This window comes from Aplidium turbinatum, chromosome 4, assembly GCF_918807975.1.
Source record: "Aplidium turbinatum chromosome 4, kaAplTurb1.1, whole genome shotgun sequence".
Taxonomy (NCBI): Eukaryota; Metazoa; Chordata; class Ascidiacea; order Aplousobranchia; family Polyclinidae; genus Aplidium; species Aplidium turbinatum.
Window position 1 is genome coordinate 35,723,046 of NC_137475.1, and position 24,966 is coordinate 35,748,011.

The window sequence follows — 24,966 nt, forward strand, 5'->3', positions numbered from 1 at the left end:
CTAGCGTGAAACTTTCCACCTTTTGTTGCAATGGCTGCTTTGCAAGCACCAGGACTTCATGGTTATTCAGTTAAGTTCTCACCTTTTATACCAAACAAACTGGCTTGTGTCATGTGTCAAGAGTATGGAATACAAGGTAAGAATACTGGATCTATTTATAAAAAAATACTTAAAGTGAAGCGAATTATGTCAAATATAGTTATTATTAATCACCTAAATCAATTCTTAGCAACCCATGGGATTGTACACACTTTGTGGCTTGAAGCCAGAGCCATTTGTTGGAGCTTTGCATTTTCATAAGGAGCTGGAGCCAGTTGTTTGATAGACAGCTCCAGCTCCAACAAATTTCATGAGATGCTATTGGCTGAATTCTTAATAATCTGTCATAAAGGAGCTGCAAACCAGCGACGCAGGCCCGGTCACCGAGATTGACAGAGTGAAGTTTCTGTTTGCTATTAAAGTGTGGTTGGCTGAATTATTCCATTCAATAGGTGCTGCTGAATGGAGAGCAGTCTTGAAATTGCGTTGCTCAAGCGCACACCTTGAAAGTAGAACCAGTGCTGTTTAATCTCGCAGATTCTTTGTTGGTAAAGTCGGGCACTAATTAACCAACCGAATCATCGGGGCAGATATCGAGACAACAATAAGTCGTCATTGTAACGGAATTAGCATTTGGCAGGACATAAGACATCTAAATGGTATTCCTAATTATACAACATAGACTCTACTGTTTTTGGACACTACAGGACCTATCTGTGATACAAATCCTTATTAGGAAAGTTAATCAATAATCATATCCTAAATGTATTGAAATCAGATTTGAATATGAAGTAGTTTACCAAAGTATCATACAAACCTAACCAGTAATGTTTTGGTTGATGATATAAATCATTGTAACCAGCACCCGTGGCAATCGCCTTCGGCTCTGGTGCTGGTAGCCCTGGGTTCGATTCCAGGTCGGGTCATACCAAAGACTTTAAAAAGGGTACCGATTGTGTTCTTTTTTGCATAACGCAGTGAGGATAAATCGGGTAATAATCTGGTGACATATCACCCTCTTCCAATCTGCCTTGAGCCAGCATGGAAGCAGTAGCCTACAGCTCATAAAATCACATGGAACCCTGTATAGTAACCCATGTTGATGAGCAATCTGCTGCAAGCGGAGATACTGGAGATAGCGAATGATTATTAACCTTGTTTATAATGTTTGTTTAAATAATTGTTGTTAAAGTGCAACTGCACGATTGAATTAACATTGGCTAGAATCCATTGCCAAGACATCCGATACGGGTTGAAAAACTCACTTCCTCACAATTGAGGCCCACAGCCAAGAAACCGACCTTTTTCTCACGCTCTCTAGCGCTTTTTTTTCACGCTACCTGGAAGTGGTAAACTCGTCTACGCCACCTAGTGATATGACGTCACTTGTAGTCGAACTTAGTGGAGACTAAACTAGACGAGATAGGCTTGGTTGCTGGTGAATGCGCAAATGTATAAGGCATCTATAATGAAAACGCATCTTTCAGCCAGCATATTATACAAATTTAGTTGTTGATGCCTGTGTGCCAGGGGTGGTCTACGATGCCCATCGCCAAGGGCTAGTTTCTTAGATTGGAACAGGCAAATTTGGTTATATCGAAAAGATTTTGTATTGTATGATACAATAATGAGCTGATAACGCTTCAACATTCATTGGGGCAGATGGGGTTGTTTTGCTTCAGCTCTTGGAACTTTGCTAACATTAACATGTTCGTATGTTCTATCTAAGATGTACAATATAAACTTTATATTTACATTTCGTAGTTACTGAATGTACTAGATAGGCTATCCGGTAGCCTATGTAAAAATGATTTTGTCTGGTGATTGAAACTTTTTGCATGTTACCATGTTCCGTATAATCAAAGAAAAAGCGTTCGTTTTGATCATAATATCAAGTCATGTTGTTCCTATATCTTTAGTTTATAATTTACCTTTCATTAAAATCACCTTTTATTGCCTCTTACTGTTTCCTGTGAGGTAATGCAACCTTACACCAGGGGTGTGCAACCTTTATTACAGGAGGGCCAGATATAAATAACTGGGTGAAACCGCGGTCGCACGTTTATTTAACATATGATTTCTAGTAGTTGCAGGCACAAAAATGTAGTTTTTTTGTTATTCATGTTATTCTTATGGCATTATTAGAGGACTTATCTCTTTGCAGAAATAATAAGTTAAGACTTAAGACGCATAAATTTCTGAAGAAAACTGCTATTCAAATTTATTGTCACACTCACACCGTTTTTAAACGAGTGCAGTGAGAAGTTTGCAGCTGGCTTCTTTTCCTGATAGCCTTTTCCAATGGAAGTGCTCGCAATTCGAAGTCTATTTTCCAGGTAGGCTATTTGTTGGGTCTGCTACTATTCGGTGAGAGCCTTTTCGGTGAGAGCCTTTTTCGGTGAGAGCCCTATTCGGTAATTTTTTTGAATTTTTTTTTGAAAATTATCAGGTACCGCAGCCTATTTATCAATTATCATTGCCACTTTTACATCGTTTTAACGTCGCTAAACGTTGAAATAAGACCCTAACCTGTAACCCTTTACCCTAACTTTACACCCTAACCCCAACCCCTAACCCTATAACGGCAATGATAATTAGGCTAAGGTACCCAATAATTAAAAAAAAAATCACCAAATAGGGCTTTTACCGAGAAAGGCTCTCACTGAATAGGAAACTCACCGAAACGGGCCATTCCGCTATTTGTTTGTCAGAACCGATCGATTAGGAGATTTCACGATGCCCATTTTAGAAAAAAAAATTGTTCGCTCAAATACGTTGAGCCAAAAAGAGCCATTTTTGAAGCAATGGATTTTTTCAAATGTGGAAAGTCATCTTGGCTGAGATGTTTTCGGTAAAATCGCCAAGATTCATTTCTAAATACTTTGCTTTCAAATCCGTTTTCTCTTGAAGATCAATCAGTTCAAGTTGGATATCAACTGGTGCGTTGTCAATGTTTGTGTCGAATGGCGAAGAGACTATACCAAACAAATATTCATGAGATTTGAAGTCCTTGAAACGAGCCAAAAATTCATACAACAATTTTTCAAATTTAGTTTTCTTCTCAGGATGCATTCCATAGTCTCTCAAAGTTAGAAAATGAAAAAGATTTCCTATCTGCATGTGAGCTTTCCAAAGTCGTACTTTGTTCATAAAGCCTTTTATGTGACTATACATTTTTACGTTCCAAATAATTAAACACAATGGATTAGCGGTGGCCGGTGAGAGATTTCTAAAATGGTTAAGAGAAGGTGCGAAATCTATAATAATCCACTCCACAATGAATTGTTCACACGTACCAGACTAAACTAAATTATAAACACGTTTCGCGGGCGCACACAATTTAAAATTGGCACATCCTTGCGGGCCGCACACCTCTGATGGAGGCCTGTACCATCTTGATAAGCATTCAGACACATAACAGACGGATATAGCGATATTGCCAGGCATCATCTCAGAAAATGCTTAATATAACAAAAACGGTTAGACCAGTGCAAGTAAGAAGTTTATTATTGAAATCTACGTAAAACTTCAGTCTAGAAACACTTGTTAAACCTTACTGACTCAGACAATCAAATAAATCGACCTGGCTCCTGGTCTACAGGGCGAATACAAGGAAAGAATTTGCAAAACCGATAGTCGCTGCGAGGTCTGACTACAAGTGACGTCATAATCCGCGTGTTGCGCAATGCAATCCGCCATTGTAGAAACGTGGCCAAAAATACAAGCGCGTGGAAAATCATAGTTTTGATAATAATTTTTATTGAAATAAATATAGCCTTAAAATGTAAGGGCGAGGTTGGTATTTATAGATTGACACATGCTCTTTCAGATAAAGTGCGGTCAAAGTTATCGTGCAGTTGCACTTTAAGCATTTAGCCAAACCATTTCTTTGGTAAATTATCTCCCAGAGCATGTCATTAACAGCTAAAGATTGTTTGTTTCAGGAAATGGGGTTTTATTGATTATTGACTTCGACCCTGATCTACAGTTGCCAATGAACATTGTACATTCTTGTGATTGGCCTGATGGTTTATTTGATGTTTGTTGGAGTGAAGAAAATCCTGAAACGTGTTGCACGGCAAGCGGTGATGGAGCAGTATTACTATGGAGTAGTGCTAAATCGGTATGGTCAATTATTGATAAAAATAGCATTTTCATATAAATTTTAACAAAAGACTTGATTGGATATGGTGGTAGAGTGCTCTGGCTACAAAAAAGCAACCTTGAAACTTTGAAAAGCGATTTATGTATCTCTTCTGTGGTGTCTGAGAAATTAGTTTATCATTTTTGATATATAACACAACAACTGATGGAACACTTCCTCTTAGATGATGACATTGACAAAGTAGCTTATCTTTCCAAATGAAGAGGAAGGTGTTCCACTGTTCCAGCAGAATAGGTCTCAGTGACATAAAAGAATCTTCTTGGCAGATCTCTTAGCATTAATAATTTTCAGCATATATACATTTTCTGTTTATGTCACTAGTAGAGTCGTAGAAAGTGTATTTGTTGTGAAGTCACTGAAAACGTTAGCTGTTGTTTGGAGTTTGATGTGGTGATTTGTTTACCTGTTGGAAGTGCTAAACTAGAAGTACCCAACCACTGGGTCGCGAAAAGATTGCTACCAGGTCGCGGAAACATACTTCCAAAATGTCCGTCAAGAATGCAATGTGTTTGAAAGTATGACCTTCGCCATAGAATAAATTGATTATAGTGAAAAAAAACTGGAGCCATGCACTAAATACGTACTTGTAAAAGAATACAAAAAACCAACAACCAATTTTCTATGTTTTTAAAATTCATTTTCGGGCTTTAAAGTGCAGGGAAAGCGATCAAAACAACGTTTATTTGTCAAAATTTTAGTCAAAAAAAAGTCAAAAGCTAAACTGGTTTCCTTTGCTGACCTGAACTTTTACATTGTCTATTTCGTTGTACCAATCTTGCTTAAAGTGTGTTTACATTGCTATAAAAAAATAGACCGAAAAATAGCCTAAATGTCAAACTTCGTTTTTTATTTCGCCGGCCCGCGAGGTTATTTTCAATTTAAACTCCTTTTGTGAAGAAAAGGAAAGGTTGGAGACCACTGTGCTAAACCATTCGTCCGTCCTTCAAAGATTTTGGTCAACAGTCTGAAGAGTTGAAGTATTCGATTATTTATTTGACTGCTTTGCATATGATATTCCATTAACTACGTCATCGTCATATATCTTTCCTAAGTCTCATTAGTCATTATGTGTTCGAGCAAGAGAAAACGGTAACATTGACCCTCTTTATATTCAACCGTTTGTATTGGGTTCATGGTCAAATTGAACTAACAAGTAATATTTAACAATATTTAAATTGAACCAAGACAATTTTTTGATTGACTGCATTTTTACTTTTGGGATTTTTTTGAAATATACTTTATTTAAAAGCATACCCAATGCTGAATTGATCATATAGCGTCATTTGGTCGATATTAAAAAAAAAAAAACTTTTTTTTGCAATGCTTGCACTCAACAGTTATGCTGTGTATTTTTGCAGGAACCAATGTTAATTTTGCGAGAACATGAAAAAGAAGTTTATTCCGTAGATTGGAGTCATCTCGGCAATAAAAACCTAATTTTATCTGGCTCCTGGGATCGCACAGCAAAAGTATGGGATGCACATGTTGGAAAATGCAGTGGCACATTCAAAGGCCATTATGGAGTGGTATACAGCACCGTGTGGTCACCCCGTAATCAAGGATGTTTTGCCACTGCGTCAGGTTTTTAAGCTTATAATTTTGGTTGTTGTGAAACAAACAAGCTTAATTTATTCTATTCAGTATTTTTTATTGCACCTAAGATTTTTTCATTTTGTAAGAAGCTGTCCGCAAAACTTTAAGTATGATAAAAAATAGACTGACAAAGAAAGCGGGGTGGCCCGTTTCGGCGAATCTAATCCAATTCTTTGTAGCATTTGTCTGGGGAGCTGAATGATATGTGATGTTGTATATGTCGAATCTACAGGGGACGGAACTGCACGAATATGGGACTTGCGGAAAGCATACATGCCGCAGTGCGTTGTGGGTGCGCATGACACTGAAGTCCTTTCTTGTGATTGGTCCAAATACGATGAAAACATCCTTGTGACTGGATCTGTTGATTGTTCTGTGAGGTACTTAATTAAAACATTTTATTGCAAGTTTGCTGTATTAACTATGCAATTAAAAGATATAGTTGCCGTCTTGGAAAAAGTTTTTTTTCTCGCGTGTTTATCTGTTTTGTGCAGAGTGTTTATACAAATTTGGGTTTTAAACCTCGTATTTTTAGGGTTTGGGATCTACGAAACCCAAAGGCATTTGTTTGTCAAATGGTTGGTCATGGATATGCAGTAAGAAGGGTGCGATGCTCTCCTTTTAGTGGAAAACATATCGCAACATGTTCATATGACTTCACAGTGAGGTAAGTTAAAACGAAAAACATTACGACTCATAAATGGATGTTTTCTCATTTCTATACAGTATTGCAGTTTTCATATCGTAAAAGCATTGAAATGGAGCTCGTAATTTTGCAAAAGACACACACATGTGAGATTTGCATTTTAGATTGAGCTTTGTGCCATTAGTTCAAGTAATATTTTAAGCAGAGGCCGGTATCTGCTACTATGAAAGTAGGGCGCTACTATTAAAAAATGCCAAAAGAGTGACTCTCCCTGTAGGCTGTAGTAGCTACTTACCAATCGATGAAAAGTAACGCGCTTCCGCTACTGCTTCTTCGCTCCCTTTACGCGATATTTTTTGTCTTGAGCTGTCACTGGAGGCTGTGCTCAAGTGCCTACTGCCTTCTAAGGTGGAAATGACGATGAAAACAAATTTAGTTGAAATTGAAATAAAGTTTCCAAAGTCGTTTGCAAATAACGAGGTTGGTACCAGTAAACTATAATCGCGCCAGTGTATTACACAAAAAGTGCCGAAAAAGATTTTTTCTTCATTTTGAACGGAAAAATAGCGGTTACGAAATTACGATCAATGCAAATGTACCGCCTATCCCGCTACCGCTAAATTGGTATAACGGAGCGCCCGATACGCAACTGTTACCATTCAAAATGTAGCAGTGATCCCACTGTCGCTACAAAACCTGGCGGCCCTAAAAAAAGCTAAAAGTGTAGAGTACGTTGTAGGCTACAAGTAGTACACCTCTAATGTCAAAGAACAGTGATTTGAAAAGTTGTATTGTGTACTGTATAATGTGTGAGTTTTTTGGACAATCGTGTTGATTGGTTGTGGGAATCTTTATCCTCATCCTGAAAAGATTCTTCGCATATCTAATCTTGACAGTTTTCGTTTGTAAAGACTTTGACTCACCGACGCAGGGCCAGTCATTGAGATTGGCACAAGTAAAGTTTCTGCTTGTTCTTGAAGTGTTTGTTTGTGAATTATTTCATCCACTATACTATCCTTGAAATGTGTTGCCTAAGCTCAAGCGTACATCCAAGGGCCAAGACTCGAACGAGCGCAGCTTGATGCTTATCTTTTAATCGTAAAGCCATAGTAGTCTAATTGTTTAATTAATATATATAAACAAGTATGCGAAGTCCTGGTCCTTGAACATCCAGGGAACATAAAAAAGAATGCATTGTCTATGGTAAAGAAGGATTGTCAGCACTTTAAAAACGAATTTGTTCAGATGAATAACTTTGTCACGCTTTCTTTCTATCTCTTACCAGGAAAAAGACTTGGAAAGGTTCAATGACGTAGTTTAATGGGTCAACCGAAAAGCAGTCAATTAAATGTCGAATAATTCTACTTAGCGAAATGATAATCTGACTTCTTGAAGAACTTTAACGAACGGCTTCTCAAATAACTCTAATTTCTGCATCAACTACCAATCTACAACTCATAGCACAACTCTCATAACCAACTCAATAATAATCATCATAATAATCACCATAATAATAATCTCAGAATCTCAGAATAAACATTACACAAACTACACCACTATTTATAGTTGGCTGTTCAGTCCAGTAACTTCGAGAAGGTTACATCATAAAAAGAACCATCGTTCGGTCACGTAGCATTTAAAAGGTAAACAACAGAAGTCTCTAGAAGGTCACGTTCGCAAGAAGATTCTTACATAATAACGATTTCGCAATCGGACATTTACTGATAAACAACCTTATGACGTCATGACAAACGACGCTCAGAAATCATGAAAAACAACAGAACCTTCTAGATTTGCATGCTTACAGATGATTCTAGAAATACGTTACATAATACAAATTTCTCAATCAGAGGTTACTTCAGGTCATAACCGATAATAACACAACGCACCAGAATTCCATAATGAAAATAGCACATTCGTTGAAGATACAAAGCAAGCCATCGCGAGGCATTTGCACCTTGATTGTGACATACGCCCCCCCTTAGAATATTGTTGCAAACAATATAACAACACAATCAATACAAAACACACCACAAAACAATTAATTACTCAATAATCAATTCTCATAAGTCTATCGTTGCATGATCTACCAACGATAGCTTTTCTCAAAACAATAGTCACGTTTTCTGCGAAAGTTTCCAACGTCCTCAATATCTTCAGTGCATCGGCGAGCGAAATGACCCATCTTCCTACATCGGAAACACCTCCTCTCCGGACAGTCCTTGGCGAGATGACCCTCTCTGTGACAGTTGTAGCAAGCCTTTTCATCAAAAGAGCAGCTTCTGGCTATGTGTCCACTCTCCCCACATCGGTAGCAGTGGTTGTCACGGCAACGTCTGTTTTCCGAATGTCCGCCGTCAGCAACGCACTTCCTGGCGAAATGTCCGCGTCTACCGCATCTATAGCAAACTCCAAATGGTCGTCGCCTGCCTCTTCTCCTCGGTTCTTCGCGCTCGTAATATCCGTCATCGTGAGATCGTTGCTGATTATCTGCAGAACAATCTTGAGCAAAGTGACCATTCTTGCCACAAGAATAACAAGTAACTTCAGAATCTCTCTCAAAAACATTTCCGATTATCAGATCAACTAAAGAGTTTTGTAAACATAACGCTTTCACAGTCCCACTACAATACGGGGTTTCGATATATATCTTTGCTAACGGTCCTTGGATTGAAGTGTTATTTATCGACATCACAATTCCAGTTTTTCCCGTTAACTGACTGTCTTTAACCAAATCTCTCCTCACTATTATACCAGTAGAACCAGAATCACGTAAAACTTTTACCTTTTTGTCTCCAACTTTTCCATCCACTACTGGCAGGTAATCTTCAGGTATTATTTTTCCGCAAACATCTTCATCCGGTTTATACTCCCCAAGCGTGGGTTCAGGAATCATTAACGCACAACCGCATCGATAAACGTCCGTGTCTTCATCTTTTCCAGACTGATTGGATCGGGACAGCGACTTGTCCTTGCATTCCTTCGCTTCGTGTCCTTGCCTATTGCAACGATTGCACCACTTCCTCGATTCCTGATGATTTCTGTTAGTCTTCTTCCGGCAGTTAACAGATTTATGACCTAAGGCATTACAATTAAAACAACGTACTTCTCTTGGAACCGCACCTCCTTTAAAATTATTTGTTTGCTCTTCGTCATTATCGCATGACAACGTTTCTTCAGTCGACAACTTCTCATCATGAGCAACTAAATACTGTTCCGCCACACTGGCTATTTCTTCTAGAGTCTTCGGACTTCTCTCCATTAAATAAACAGACAGGTCTTTTGAACATGAATCTGTAAATTGTTCCTTAACTATAAGGTTTGCCAATCCGTCCAATGATTGGTCGGCCCCCGAAAGTTCAAACCATTTTAACAAAAGGTTTCTTAAACGTTCAATAAATTGACCTGGACTTTCGTGTTTTTCAGGCTTTGCCTCACGGAATCTTTGACGGTATCCATGCTCGGTAAAATTGTATCGCTTTAACAGAGCTAACTTCAATCTGTCGTAGTTCATGGCCTCTTCTTGCGAAAGTCTTGAATATACATCAAGAGCTTGTCCCGATAATAACATGCTTAGCTGGGTAGCCCACGTCGACTTCTCCAATTTGGCTATTGTAGCATATCTTTCAAATCTTAACAAATAACTATCCAACTCATCTTTTTCTTCAACAAACGATGGCAAATCTGGACGTCTAACTTGCGCCACAATAACATCTCGAGCATTATCATTAGTAGAATTAGATCGCTCACCAATGTCCAGCTTTTGTCTTTCTAATTCAAGCTTTAACTTTTCCAATTCATATTGCGCTCTTCTTTCTTCAGCTTCTGCTTCGCGTTGTGCTTGTTTCTCTTCAGCTTCTCGTTGAGCTTGTTTTTCTTCAGCTTCAGCTTCGCGCTGCGCTTGTTTCTCTTCAGCTTCTCGTTGAGCTTGTTTTTCTTCAGCTTCGCGCTGCGCCCGCTTCTCCTCTGCTTCAGCTTCAAGTTGTGCTCGCTTTTCCTCAGCTTCAAGTTCTGCTTTCCTTATTTCACGAGCAGCTCTTCTATCTTCTCTTTCGTCAGCTTCTCGCTGAGCTTTTTGGTCCATTATCTTGTGATACTCTTCCATCACAAACTGAGACTTCTCATTACCAGTCAGCCCCATTCGTTCAGCCATGCTCCCTAAGTCTTCAATCATCTCATGTTTGACAGTATCCGCCATCTTGACATTAATTTATTATTCTTTCAATAAATCTTCGGTATTCTTCGGTTAAATTCCTTTTTCGGTATATTCCCGGACGAGCCCCCAGAATGTCACGCTTTCTTTCTATCTCTTACCAGGAAAAAGACTTGGAAAGGTTCAATGACGTAGTTTAATGGGTCAACCGAAAAGCAGTCAATTAAATGTCGAATAATTCTACTTAGCGAAATGATAATCTGACTTCTTGAAGAACTTTAACGAACGGCTTTTCAAATAACTCTAATTTCTGCATCAACTACCAATCTACAACTCATAGCACAACTCTCATAACCAACTCAATAATAATCATCATAATAATCACCATAATAATAATCTCAGAATCTCAGAATAAACATTACACAAACTACACCACTATTTATAGTTGGCTGTTCAGTCCAGTAACTTCGAGAAGGTTACATCATAAAAAGAACCATCGTTCGGTCACGTAGCATTTAAAAGGTAAACAACAGAAGTCTCTAGAAGGTCACGTTCGCAAGAAGATTCTTACATAATAACGATTTCGCAATCGGACATTTACTGATAAACAACCTTATGACGTCATGACAAACGACGCTCAGAAATCATGAAAAACAACAGAACCTTCTAGATTTGCATGCTTACAGATGATTCTAGAAATACGTTACATAATACAAATTTCTCAATCAGAGGTTACTTCAGGTCATAACCGATAATAACACAACGCACCAGAATTCCATAATGAAAATAGCACATTCGTTGAAGATACAAAGCAAGCCATCGCGAGGCATTTGCACCTTGATTGTGACAAACTTCAACATTATTTGAATACAGTTTAGAGGTGAACTACTGTTCACTATTTGACAACATTCTATTTAATTAGAATTGTATTGTTTCAGTTAAAAAAAGCTCATATTTCGTGAAAGTTGGAGAAAAGCAAAAAAGTGCAGCCGTTTGATATTTTAACAACTTTTAAGAACTTTTTCGATAAAAGCCTTTACAAATTTCGATTGAATTCAAGTTTTTTTTATTTTATTTTTTATAGGACTTGGGATTTCATGAAACCGCAAGGTTTTACGCCTTTAATGGACGTGATACAACACCACACAGAATTCGTGTACGGACTTGACTTCAGTACACTTGTTCCTGGGCTTATGGCCGATTGCTCGTGGGATCAGCACATAAAACTGTTCAAACCTAATTCAGTTCAAGTTTTAAATAATAATCAGCTGTGAATTTTTGTCCTTTCAAATTCTCTTCAAGGATCTACTTTATTATTTTATTTTGATATTGCTTTGCCTGCTGAATTCAACGTAGTTTTACATAATTTTGAGATTCGATATCAAAATGTTATTAGAAGTTGTCTCCGACTTATTTTCATTTTTGTGTGCAATTATTGGGGTTGCCACTGCCGTTCCGCAAACTGCTAAGCGGATAAGTAGTAGCAGCTCTCTTTGCTGTTCAGTTCAGTACGCGGCATTTAGGCACCGACCACACAGATGCCTAATTGCGGTGAAGAACCTTTCAATAACGTAATTACCAAATTGAGCAACGGTACATTCTATTGTGTATTTAGCAGACTTTAGTGTCAAAAATAAAAATCTTTTGGTATAATTAAAACCTCAGAGCATTTTCGAACTGTGGCCGCGTCTGTTTGTTTTGGGCCCAGTTAGTTCGTGTAGAACAGTGGTTCTCAACCAGGGGTCCGCAAAGCGATTTCAGGGGTCCGTGAAAGTGTCCGAGTTTGCAGAGTGATTGATAAATTACGAAATTTAAAATTGGTTGGTTGTGCTTTATTTGTGTGATACCGTGATTTTCAAACTGTACTTCCCAACGAACTGGTGCGATGTCCTTTGAACTTTTGAAGTACATTGCACAATGGTTTGGTTTCCTAACTAAAAAAATATCATATAAATGAATTAGTTTTTTAATAAGGCTATGTTCAACTTAATTCTGTTGAGACAGCAGTCTATTAATCAATGCTTAACTTAGACTGCTGACTAACGTTTGCATTTCTATCACCACTCACAGTTTTGCAAAGATTATAACGAATTAATATTGATTAAAAATAATAAAAAAAGGAGAAATTCTTTGTTACGGTCGCAAAATTCTATTGATTTTTGATAAAATTTATAGAAAAACATAAAATCAACATATAGATTACTGATTTTTGATGCTGTCTGCCAACATAAAGCTCATAACATAATTTCGTCAATGTCATCAATCGTCATAAGTGCGTCGCGAGTTCATCAAATTCTTCATAGTGTGTCGTTTCGAAACTTATGAAACATTTGATTCCATTATAGGAGAAGCGATATACCAAAATTTCAGATACAATTTTTTAAGGGTCCGCGACCGCTTCGAAGGTACCAACAGGGGTTCGCCAAAACAAAAAGGTTGAGAACCACTGGTGTAGAAAGTGATGATTTCAAGAAATACTGTTGCACTGTGTCTTTAGCTTGCAGTGTTGCTCCGGCAAGAAGACTCGAATTTGAGTTTATAATAATTGCATAGGCTACCAGATATGTATCGGAGTAAAAACGAGCACAACATGTTATGAATAGCTGTTGACTCGATTTGAAAATATATGTTTTGAGAATTAACTGCAGACAGTGCATACCGTTCCTGCCTCCTCAGTGCAGTAGGTACACTGGAATGGCTATGGAGATATCCACCTCCATGTGACGTTTTCCCATTTGTGGAACCTAAGCTCCAAAAATGGTATTGAGAATTAAATACATTGACTTTAAATTAAGCTTACAGTTGTGAAATTCATCTACGGGCTGTTTCCTTTGTTTATTTTACTTGTGATAATTTTAAAATTGAACTTTTCACTTTCGTATTGTTGTGACTTATGGAGCTACTTATCTCGACGGTTTTGAAGTACTACGTTCATTCAACATCCGATACAACTGCAAAGGTGTACATTTTGCTGCTTGGGAGCCATAGAGTCGTGTTTTCTTACTACTTTTATAATTGCAACTACCTTTCGTAGTCCCCACATATCCTGTCTGCACTTGTTTCATTGGAATTTGTTCGAGAATGGTAACCACTCTTTGCTTTTAATGTGATTATTCAGGCTGTATTTTATTGACTTAACGTAGTTGCTGAAGGAAGGACTATCAAGAGATAGTAGCCTACTTTCTGACTGCCTCAGATTTATTAGTCCCAGTGCTAGGGTAAAAAAAGAATGTAAACAACCTCGGAAAACCTGACAAATAACTGAAAACGCGATTTATTAAACTTTTTTAATAGCTTTATAGAAGCAATCTTGATGAACGGTTTAACAATTTTGTTGCTGCTCTGCTGACATTTTTTGAATTTTCTTTCGTTTGTCGCCTATTTCATTTAATTTCCTGATTTACCAAAGACGCTGTGATTTGCCGAACAGCTTTTACGACAAATCCGTAACATACTATAGAGTGGGATGTAGTTGTGTGCATGTCAAACTATCCTTATCGTTAAACGTCTAATGTCATGCATTGAATTTTACCCACACTTAAAGCCGAAACATGGCAAAAGTCACCATCAAACGAAAAGAGAGAAGCCGTTGTATGTTTTAGTCTCACTGTTTTTGAAGTGTTAAGACTTTTTAGGTTATGTCAAAGGTTTGTTCGCATTGTAGAGAACTTATTATTAGGTGCAATTATCCCTTTTCAATTTTCACCTTTTTAATTGTCTGCAAAAATACACAACAGTAATTTTGAAGCGAAGGTATGTATTTTGTGAAAGCGAGTAAATGGTAGCTATATATTCAATGCAGAATTGCAAGCGCAAGTGCGTGCACATCAGAAAAATTGGTAAAGAACTACAATTTTCAGCATAATTTTAGTTGCTGGCGCATGTAGGCTGGGCGTTGTATGCTAAGAACTAAGTGATGCAACCAGTGGCGTAGCAACGCAGTATGCCGCCCTTGGATTTTTGCGCGAAACGCCGCCCCTACCCCCCCCCCCCCGACACCGTCGTAAAAGCTAATTAAAATTCCACACAACAGAAGAATTAAAGTAGTTTTGTTTAATTTTATTGAAAGTTTAAAATAAAACCACTTCTTACTCAGACAGCTGAAGGATTTTTTGTCTCCTTTAATTACTCTAATCGCTGGCTTGAATGGCCCTTTTTTATTCTGAAACCTTTCTGGCCCTAGTTTGATTATCTCAACTCTCATGTTATGGGTTAATGTTTCTGGCCAAGTAGTCACATCGTTATGAGAATAATAGATAGCATCTGTTTTATCTTTATCTGACAGTGTTTCATTCACAGGCTTTCAATGACCACTTTGTTATTGTTTTTCTCGAGGTAGCCTACACTTCTTCTTCCGTCTCAATTTGAGGTACCGTAGAGATTTACTGTGCTAATCTCTTCTGTTTTTTTAGCAGAGGCAATTTTTACGAACTTCAAAATGACTCCTTCATTCTTTTTAGTTCCCCTTCTCCAGCTTTCTTTTTCTTTCTAAAAAAATCTTCACTTTCTTTTACTCTCGTCATAGGCAAAAATTAACTTAAAAAAATTGCAACTTAAATCTTGTTCTGGAATCTGCAGCACATTAGTTAAAAACAATAACCATCATTGCAAATTTGCTGAGTTAAGCTAAGTGATCTATTTCAGACCTGAAACTTTAAACCTTTTACTAACCTAACCCATCTTCACAGATGAAGATGGAGGAATCCCCTCTATCTACCACAGACAGATAGTAAAGATGACAGTTGACTCGATGATCTCACGGTCTATTCTTGTCTCCTCCCGAAAGTGAAATAAACATTTCATTTGACCCCAATGAAATGTAGTCCAAAAAAACAACCTCTCATACGAAAAAAGAAAGCTCAATTGGTTAGCGCGTCACTTCTGGAACAAAGAAGCTTCAAGATCAAGCGGCGCTGGTTCGACTCTCGGGGTGTGCGCTTGAGCAACGCACATTAAGGACTGCTCTCCATTCAGCGGCATCTAATGGATGGAATAGTTCCCCGGCAACATGACTTCAACAATCGGAAACTTCACTCTGTCAATCTCGGTGACCGGGCCTGCGTCAGTGATTTAAAGCCTCTACAAGTATGTGAAACTGCCAGGATTAAGTTTTGCAAGAAGCTTTTCCAGTCCGAGGATAAAGATTCAATCAATCAATCAAGTGAAATAAACTTGAAACTAATCTGAACTTAACTATCGTACCAAAGCTAAATTGACTGAGTAATGCTATAGCTTACAAGTTACAACCGATATTCTATCATTACTTCAGCAACATGAATATCATTAAACCGTCACAAATACCACATGGTGAGGCACAATCTAAAAAAGTTGCAAATTAGTTTATAGGCATAGCCTAACTTGTTTAATTTTTTGGCTTCACTTAGATCAGTGTTAACTTAGGTCGTTTAAGTCTGAGTCTCTCCGAGAATAAATTAACGTGACTGTCTTTGTTCGTTTTCTTTAAACTTTTAAACGTTATCACATTTTGCCGCCCTTTAGCAACGTGCCGCCCCTGGATTTATCCACAAGATCCAATGGGTAGTTACGCCACTGGATGCAACCCTGGTTACAATTTATGGTGAAGCAAAGTTATTGAAATCAAAATGACATTTCTAGATACAAAATTAAAGCTTGGCAAAACTGAACAAAGTTCAATTAGAGCGCTGAAAAATACAAATAAAATGCATGCATCACAGTTCATGAGGAGATTGATTCTGGAATCATATGCAGCATGTGATGTTCTCATATTAGGATCGGATTACATTTTTGTGATCGTCAGATCTTTCAAGTCCTTTTCAGATTCAAGATATCCTTTATTGTCTTCAGCAACCTTTTCTGTGCTAACCTTTCCATTTTTCTTTCTCTCGTCGTACTAAAAATCAATAACAATTGAATACATGAAGTTGATGTCATAATTATGACTAATTTAAAAAATTCCTGCTAGAAGGGCTGCCAGGTGATATAAAATTCGGACAAAAAACAATAAATTGACGTAATTTCACACGCTGTGTCCGACGGCTAGCTAATTATTCGGACATTCATTTGTGCTAATGTTTTGTGATCATGTGACATTGTTTGTCGTATCCAGGCTTAAGCCTGGTGATTGAAGATTTAGATTAAGTGGACGGAAAGGCAAGGAAGCCAATTTTCGTGTCCACCTTCAGGTTTGCCTTTAAGTGTCTTACCAAAGACACAGCCGCATGCTCTTGAGCGGTGTCGAACCGGCGCCCTTTCGAGTGTCGTTCCAGGGCTCTCACCACTCGGCAATGCAGCCGACATGTAGACGCATGTGACATTAATGAAGTGCTGGACCACAAATAAAATAGTTGTTTATTAACTGTCCTAAAATGTCCAAATTTTAGACTAATACTGTCCGAAATCTTTTAGGAGGACCTGACAACTCTGCCACCTAGCAATGGTTGATTTTTTTGTTGTGTCAGCTGACGCCTGGTGATGGAAGATTGATTAAGTGGACCAGGACAAAAAATAATGTTGGTGTCCACCTTCAGGCATGCCATTAAGTGTCTTAGCTTGCTTATTAGCAGCGTAAAACCTGCGTTCTTTCGAGAGTCGTACTGGGACTCTCGGCTATGCAAGTGACACATGTGTTGACGTTGAAAAGATGTAAACATCGCAATTTTTACTACCTGGGCCACTGTTAATCGTGAATATCTAGGTCAGTGGTCCTTAATATTTAATCGTTGTACGCAAGTTTGCATTACACTAGCGAGTTTTGTTATCAAAAAAGATTACCGGTAAAGGAAATTAAGTTTATTACAGGAAAAAAGCGTGGCGAAGTGTGCACCAAATCTAAACGATCAACGACAAGAAAGCAAGAATGACTTCATTCGCCAAATTTTAAAATGTCCATTTTTAAGGTGCTCCTATTTTTTTGGGTTGCAAATAACCAAAATCCTTTGGGGCAAAATTTAAACATTTCGAACTTATTAAAAAGATTACGAGTGATTGAGAAATACTAGCGGTATTTTGTTCTCACCTCAACGTAGTAGTAAAGTGACATTCCAACCAAAAGAACTCCAAGTAGCACCCACAGCTTCGTACTGACACAAATGAAGCTTTGGTAGGCAAAAGCTATCACGAAGCCTAGGGATTCCCACAATCTGTAGTTTGCGAAACAAGCTTCTTGATTGCCCACAAACAACACACCATACAGTGCTAAAAAAATGAAACAAGATGAGAATTTGAGCAAGAAAGAGTAATTTGCGCACTTTTTGCTATCTTGACACATCACATAAGAGAATGTTGTTCTAGAGTTAGTTTGAATTCCGAAATGCAGTAATCTCTCAACTCGAAAGCACGCAACGTAGCTACCCGACAAGCCAATATATTAATTATTATTTTCTGTTGCAAGTTTGTTGTTATTTTAATATTTGAACGAATGGTTTTCTTAATTGGAGTAGGCCTGAATCTCACTTCAACTTCATGCACTAAAATATTTCTCTTACATCCAAATCTGTACGCCTGCATAATGCAGGTCTACTGAATTGCAACAATTAGAGTTTAGACCTTCTGTACATAGGCTATAGATAGTCTTGAAACAAAGTTTGTGAAATTACATAGGCTACCGGTACGGTATTTGAGAACTTATTGGATTGATTCAATAAATATCGCAATTGAGAACTTCTTCAATTTTCGTGTAGGGCAACGATTGTTTTCTTCAGGTTTTGTGCAGTATTTACGGACAGTAGGTTACAGCATGTCATTGTTCGAAGAGCGATAGAGATTAGGTTAATTAGCAGTCATGAAGACTACCGTACGCATTTGTTGCTCATAAGACGCGTCGTCAAACTTTCGCTTATGACAGACGCAGTTGTCAGTTTTGCCTGCGTCCTTTAGGCTACTCTGTGTCACAGATACAAAAACGGTGTTCTTTCAACAATGCCTAACATTTAAGTCTCATTTGCTAGGTTTCAGTTGACCTACTGTAATCTCTATTGGCTTCTTACCATTCAGCTGTGTCTGCCACACCGCATCAGCGATTCCCCAAAATGCAGGAAGCAAGAAAAATAACGTTTGATCTGATGGGTACGGTGTCCACACCTAGTCATAAAAATGTCAGTAGACTCAAATAAGCTAAATCTGTTATAGGTTGGCTATCATTAGGTCAACATACGTTACGTTTTGTTGAAAAAGGACAGAATGTCACGTGGCGTCGTATCCAATATCAAAATATTGCTTCATCATTGTAACGAAACACTCATTAATTATTTTAATTACACGACCAAAATCAGATCATCATGTGCATTTAGTTTTTACTTTTAAGCTAACTTGTAATAGACCAAAATCAGTTTTTAAAAAATGTTTAAAAGGTAGCCCTTGGTCAGCACAGTAGCTAGGCTACTCTAAGCCTAGGCATGGACTGGTTGATTGATTAAATTTTTATCCTCGGACTGAAAAAGCTTTTTTAAAAGGTTATTTTTGGTAGTTTTGCAGACTTGTGGAGGCTTTGAACTACTGACGAAGGCCCAGCCACCTAGATTGACAGAGTGAAGTTTCCGCGTGTGCTGTGCAAATTATTTTATCCACTAGATGGCGCTATACAAAAAACTGCCCTTGAGATCATAATTTAATCAAGCGCAAACCCCCGGAATTGCCTCTTTGTTTGCGAAGTCGGTCGCCTTTTCAACTGTGCTATCGGAATCTAGGCTTATTATAGCCAGAGGTGGGCAGTAACTAGTTACAAAAGTAACTAGTTACAAGGACATTTTAAAGCCCAAAAGGGCAGGTCTGAGTGACAAGCACTTTGAAATGCTCGTATTTCTCAAAGGAAATAAACATATAAGCCACTGAGTATTTTTTTGAAATAAAACCTTGTTGGTTTTGTACTTGTGCCGTTATGTTAGCATGGATGGCTCTAACACTATATATCAAACATTGGGGTTAAACTGGACGTGCATGCAGAGCTGGCCAGGTGCAGAATTTTATGTTCAGATTTGTGAGTAACTGAAAGTAACTAGTAACTGTAACTAGTAACGGTAACTAGTTACTTTTTAAAATCGGTAACTGTAACGGTAACTCAGTTATTATTTTGGCCAAGTAACTGTAACTGTAACTCAGTTACTTTTGAAAGTAACTTTGCCCACTTATGATTATAGCCTACCGTACTTGTTTATTGTATGATTCAATTGCAGACTGAGATGTGGCTGAATTGGTCACATTTTGAAGAATGTTGTTGAGAGCTATAGTCTATCTAAAATATCACTTTTTTTTCATTGCCTGACAATGTTGTTGCCTGTATGGGAGAGAAACTAAAAGGTAAGAAAGTGTTATTTTTAGACATTCTGAGCCAGCTTGTGAGCAACAGCGTGGAAATGTGATAAATTGGACCTTATGCTTGGATAGTATAGGCTAGGCTATAGTTCAAGCTATAGCCTAGTTGTTCACTTCTGACAAGATATCAATGTCTTGGTGATTTTAATGTCTAATCACCAAGAAAAAATAAAAGGTATTTTTTAGGCTTCAAGCTTACCACAAACACAATGATCAAAGCAAGGTTAATTAAAAACGCCATAGTGAATAACGGCATTCTTCCTGTGTATTTTTCCACTCTTCCAAATAGAAAAGAGCACAAGGAATCACAAGCTCCGTAACAAATCAGCACAAATCCAACCCAGTTTACTGCTAGAGGACACGAGACGTACGACTGCAAAATACAGGCTACAATAAATTAACGACAAGAAGACAGAAAGTAAGTATTTTTTTTAAATTTTTGTCGCATCTATATTGGTGACTGAAGACCTGAACAAAGTAGGAAGAAAGGCAAACAAATCTCCATTTATATGTAGCCTATAGCCTACATTTCAAACACAATCTGTATTATCATCTAAGATTTTACTGCGTCAAACACACGCAGGCTCTCAAATGGAAGCTATCTGGCTTTGCATTTTCAGGCAGACGACTGGCAATGAGTTATCTGTTTTTTGCCTAACCGCTAGAAAGGAGGAAAAAAACTAGTCGAAAAAGGCCCAGTAATTATGCTTTTTTGTTTGTATAAATCACTAAATACAGGAATGCTCGAACCAATAAAAACAGGTTTACAGTTTTACTTTCGTTAAAACTCTTTTTATTTGAAATTGGCCTAAATTATCATCAGATTGCTTTACCCTCGTGAAATCTCCTGTCAAAAAAGCTTGTTCAAATCCACTGTACATTGTTATCGCGATGAGAAGAATCTGTCGATAATCCCTCATGTGCTGGAACGTGGCAATAAGCAAATCAAACGGACCTCGTGTTTCTTTTGTGCTGTTAAAAATGGATGCTTCAACAACGTGAAATAAATAACAAAAAGGTGAAATATACTTTGGTCGAAATGATAATCTAATTGGTGGCAAGATAATGCAGAAACCGTTTAACTCGCGAAGTAAGCTATTCCCTTGAAATGAACAATAATGAAACGTTTTTGAGTAGTCTACGCAGTAAAATTAATATACTGTACTGTATTTTATGAACAGTTTTGTTTAATTTTAGTCGCTGTTGGAAGTTTCAGCGTTCCACAGATTTTTTAATGTTTTAGAAGGGTCCTTGACTACAAAGATGCTGGAAACCACGGTGCTTGCTAAATATCAACAATAATAATGATAATCATGCTTTTATTCAAAACTGGAGTAAAATATAAAAAATGACCTAGTGCACAAAAACTCAGTTTATTTATTATTTTTTCTTACCGAACTGTAACGGGGTCAACAAAGGCTCCTACAACAAAAGCCCCAAATAAAGCCACTGCTGAATATATTCCCATTAAGGTATAAAGTAAATCATTGGACACCTTCCCGCCTTGTAAGTCAGAGACAGGACACTCTGAAGTGTTATAATTTGCACTGGCGTTAGCAAAGTCCTCTTGGCAGTCATTCGGTCCACAATAGTTTTCGATGAAGGAAGCGTTGTAGCAACTTGGAAAAACTGTAAAATGAAGTGATTAAAAAGCGGTTGAAGGTTTTTAGACAACTTTAAATTTCAAACAAATCACTTGTTTGGTGTCAGCATAATAAAACTACTGTGGGATATTTGCTTCTTCCGAAACTTATTGAAAAGTTTTGTTTAAGATTTTCGCTCATAAAAAGTTTATTTCACAAGGTTATTACGCTAAATAAATAGCTTAACGCTAAATTTGTATTTTCTATACAGACTTTAAAAAGGGCGTTGTCAAATGTATGAAAACTTCTGCTTTGTTGCTTTCTTTCAAAGTGTTTATATATAAATACAGTAAATAAATACTGTAAAACGTGTTGTTTAAAAATGGCAACGCTTTTGAATTGTCTCCCAAATTCGGACTTGAGGGTTTAAAACACTTTGATGAATAAGAGTAATCGAATCGAAGACGACTCTCACGATCCTGCTGCGATTAGCCAGCGTAACTATCCAAGCAAATATGCACTTTCCCACAGTCTATGTTTTTTCAACAAAACTATTAAACATGGCAATAACCCAATTATTATCTCGCAATAGTGACCGAGACCTTTTTATCACTGCAATAAATTCGCTTAAAATTTGAAATATGATCATAAAAAGTAATACCGTATGTTCGCAGAAGCAAAAGTTGCGTTTTTACATTGTTTGAACGTCAAAAGCTGTTGAAACGCGAGCTGTATGAAAGCAATGAGTAAACGCTTCATTTGGGTCACTTAAAATATCTTCATCAATTTTTCTGTTCACTCATTGCTCGAGTAAATTAAAAATTGATTAGACCTGTCTTGGAATCCATGGCGTTTTCGGTGGAAAAATATGATTGGCCGATAAGTGGTGGTGTTGCAAAATTTTTTTCACAAAGAGATTTAAGCTTTGATAAGTATGACCTTCGAGCGAGTTTGAGTTGATTTTTCATGATAGAAATTCACATTTCCGCTGCCCATGCTTGCTGTTTAATAATTAATTTGCTTAAATTACTTTTGTTTTGTGAAATTGTGCTTAGATACAAAAAGTGTTTGACCAAAAAGACTAAGGATTTCGGCATTTTAGCTCTCATGGTTGGTTGGTTGGTTTTGAATCTTTATCCTCGGACTGGCAAAGCCTTGATAGGTTATTTTCAGGCTGATTTTCGAAAGTACTTTTAGTGATTGTATTATTTGTTTTTATTGGACAGCTTAAAGTTATCAAAAAGCATCCAATGCAAATAAATTTGAGCTAAAAGCGAAACTCAATGTATTGCAAATAAATTATGTTTGACAATCACAAGCATATATTGATTGCATAATTATTCATTTGTCTACTTGAAACCATGGCACAAATAAGCTTTTGAGGTTAAAGCTAGACAAATACAGCAATAACTAGACAAATTAGTTTAAACAAGCCTGTCTAATATTTGAATAATCTAGGGCCAACGTGATTGATTTTCAGGTTCTTTGGCATAAGTATTAAGTAGCCAATCAATGATCCCTATTCCCTATGTTCCCTTCAATTGAAGTCATTAGTGTCAAACAAACGCAGCCTACGACACAATGGATTATTATGCGTCTGGTGATGACAAAATGTTAAGCCTAAATAAGATCACTGCCCAAGGCCAGTAGCGGATTTATAAACAAAACGTTAAGGGGAGAATTTCAACTAAATTTCAACAAAGCAAAATTAAAAAAATGCGATCCATGTAAAAGTTGTGGCCCGACAAAGCATACAGTTTTATACAGGGGGCAGAGTCTAGGAGACTTACATGCCAAAATTGTTCACAAACTTTACGCTTTTTGATAATTTTTTGTGTATTTTGAGGCCCAGAAATAGTTTTGTTGTTTGACGCATACTTATAGGTAACTTGATAAAATTAACACTAGATTTATGTAAAAGTTAGAGTGACCAGGATTGGTTTAAAACAGAAGTTGCGTTTCAAACAATCTTTTTCACGACCACAGAAGGATTTTAGTGTTTTCTTGATTAAAGTTTGTATAGTCTTGTATGGTGTTATATAGTTTTTCAGTAAAATCTCAAGAATTCGTTTGAAGTGTCCCCGCATTTTTAAGTAGAGTATAAGCTATACAAGAGACATTTTACCTCGTATCTCTGTTAACACTGGAAGGTATGTAACCTATGCATCTTTGTATCATAGTCAATGCGACTTTTGATGATATTGATGCTCAGTTTGTAAATTTTTTCAGCGTTTTCTATGTCATGCATTGTCCCAAAGTGTTAATGTTCAGCTACGTGGTTTGATTTGCTTTATTATGAAATAAGTTAGTTTAATGGAAAACTTATGTGGCCTGATTAATTTACCAGCCATACGTAAAAGGAAAAAAATATTGAGTTGGTGAAACTGTGAATAGACATACGGAAATTGTTTATCTTTTAATTCAAAGATGAGAAAGGCTTTTCTGTTACGTGAGCATGACAGCATTGCTGCTTTTAGAAACTACTTTTCATGATTCTATGGCTAATTTTCTGATCAACAACACAAAGTCAGCAAACAAACATCCAATGCAAACAAACTCTGTTTGACAAAACACAAACCCAGATTGGCTGCATCTCCACTTGAAAGCACAAACGAGGAAATCAGTTGACCGATGATGTTATTGAATTGAAAAAACAAGAAAAAAATTCCGAAGAATCGATTGACAACAGTGTCAGTGGATTCATTTGTCAACCGAGCGTACCTGTAAAGAAAAAATGTAAAGTCAAAAAACGCTTGATGTCAACATTACAAAAACAATTCAAGAGTGGAAAACATGGAGATACCCCAATCTTCAGACAACCTAAAAATTGCTTTCAATCCTTCTTTATACTGGTACCTGCTTTCTGCGTATGTCAGCCTAAGGAAATGGTTGTAAAGAACGTTTTCTCTTCCTAACTCAAACAATCGAAATCCTGTTTTGTTTTTCTAATTAGTCGAATTTCTATTTCTTTTCAAAACGTTTTCGGAAAAATGTTAATGACTCATGTTTACAAATAAATGAGACCAAATTTCTATTTGTTTTCGTTGAAAGCCTATGAATAGAATCTGAAATGGCTTAATATGTTTTCACTTTTTTTTTCTTTTTTTTACAAAACAAACTTCCAAATTGCCAACTGTTCATCGGACCAATAAAAATTATCGTACTAAGTCACAATTAAGTTTAAACGGCTCAAAGAAAAAAGACATTTTCTCTGAAATATTAAATCAAAGCGGGAACTATTCGACAGCCGGGTCATCTCTAGCTACGAGCCTTGTGATCAATGTGATTGGACTAATTAGGTGCAATAACCATTTCTTAGTGTGAATAAGTTAATACATAGGCTACAACGTTTGCATTCAATGTAATAAAGTCATTGTATTTGCTCTTATTGTTATCTTTTGAGAGATAGCTAATAAAGAAGTTTTGGTAACTATCTTTTGTTCAGCGAATTGAAAAAAGATTGCAAAATTTCTCTAATGTTGGCCAGCTAAAGCTT

General features: G+C 37.1%; 2 protein-coding genes across 2 annotated transcripts in view; one reads left to right on the top strand and one right to left on the bottom strand.

Annotated features, from left to right (window-relative positions):
- Window positions 1-14,343, top strand: LOC145768241 (peroxisomal targeting signal 2 receptor-like). The gene is made up of 6 exons (XM_082579728.1): window positions 1-136; window positions 3,984-4,162; window positions 5,563-5,785; window positions 6,030-6,177; window positions 6,333-6,464; window positions 11,681-14,343. The coding sequence occupies exons 1-6, from the start codon at window positions 31-33 to the stop codon at window positions 11,868-11,870; spliced, it is 978 nt and encodes a 325-aa protein (XP_082435854.1). The 5' UTR covers window positions 1-30; the 3' UTR covers window positions 11,871-14,343.
- Window positions 14,343-24,966, bottom strand: part of LOC145768240 (protein unc-93 homolog A-like) — a 27,037-nt gene continuing 16,413 nt past the window's right edge. The window contains exons 4-10 of the mRNA XM_082579727.1: window positions 24,049-24,191; window positions 21,282-21,516; window positions 20,721-20,859; window positions 20,087-20,260; window positions 18,564-18,657; window positions 17,594-17,772; window positions 14,343-16,468 (exon numbers count right to left, since the gene is read on the bottom strand). Coding sequence (XP_082435853.1) covers window positions 16,355-16,468; window positions 17,594-17,772; window positions 18,564-18,657; window positions 20,087-20,260; window positions 20,721-20,859; window positions 21,282-21,516; window positions 24,049-24,191 — 1,078 coding nt within the window. The 3' untranslated portion in view covers window positions 14,343-16,354. The remainder of the gene's footprint in view (window positions 16,469-17,593; window positions 17,773-18,563; window positions 18,658-20,086; window positions 20,261-20,720; window positions 20,860-21,281; window positions 21,517-24,048; window positions 24,192-24,966) is intronic.

What these genes read in the sequence shown, in the direction of transcription:
- LOC145768241 (XM_082579728.1), top strand. Translation starts at nt 31, where the DNA reads ATGGCTGCTTTGCAAGCACCAGGACTTCATGGTTATTCAGTTAAGTTC. An exon ending in TATGGAGTAGTGCTAAATCG is followed by an intron (nt 4,163 to 5,562) that starts GTATGGTCAATT and finishes GTATTTTTGCAG; the next exon opens with GAACCAATGTTAATTTTGCG. An exon ending in ATGTTTTGCCACTGCGTCAG is followed by an intron (nt 5,786 to 6,029) that starts GTTTTTAAGCTT and finishes TCGAATCTACAG; the next exon opens with GGGACGGAACTGCACGAATA.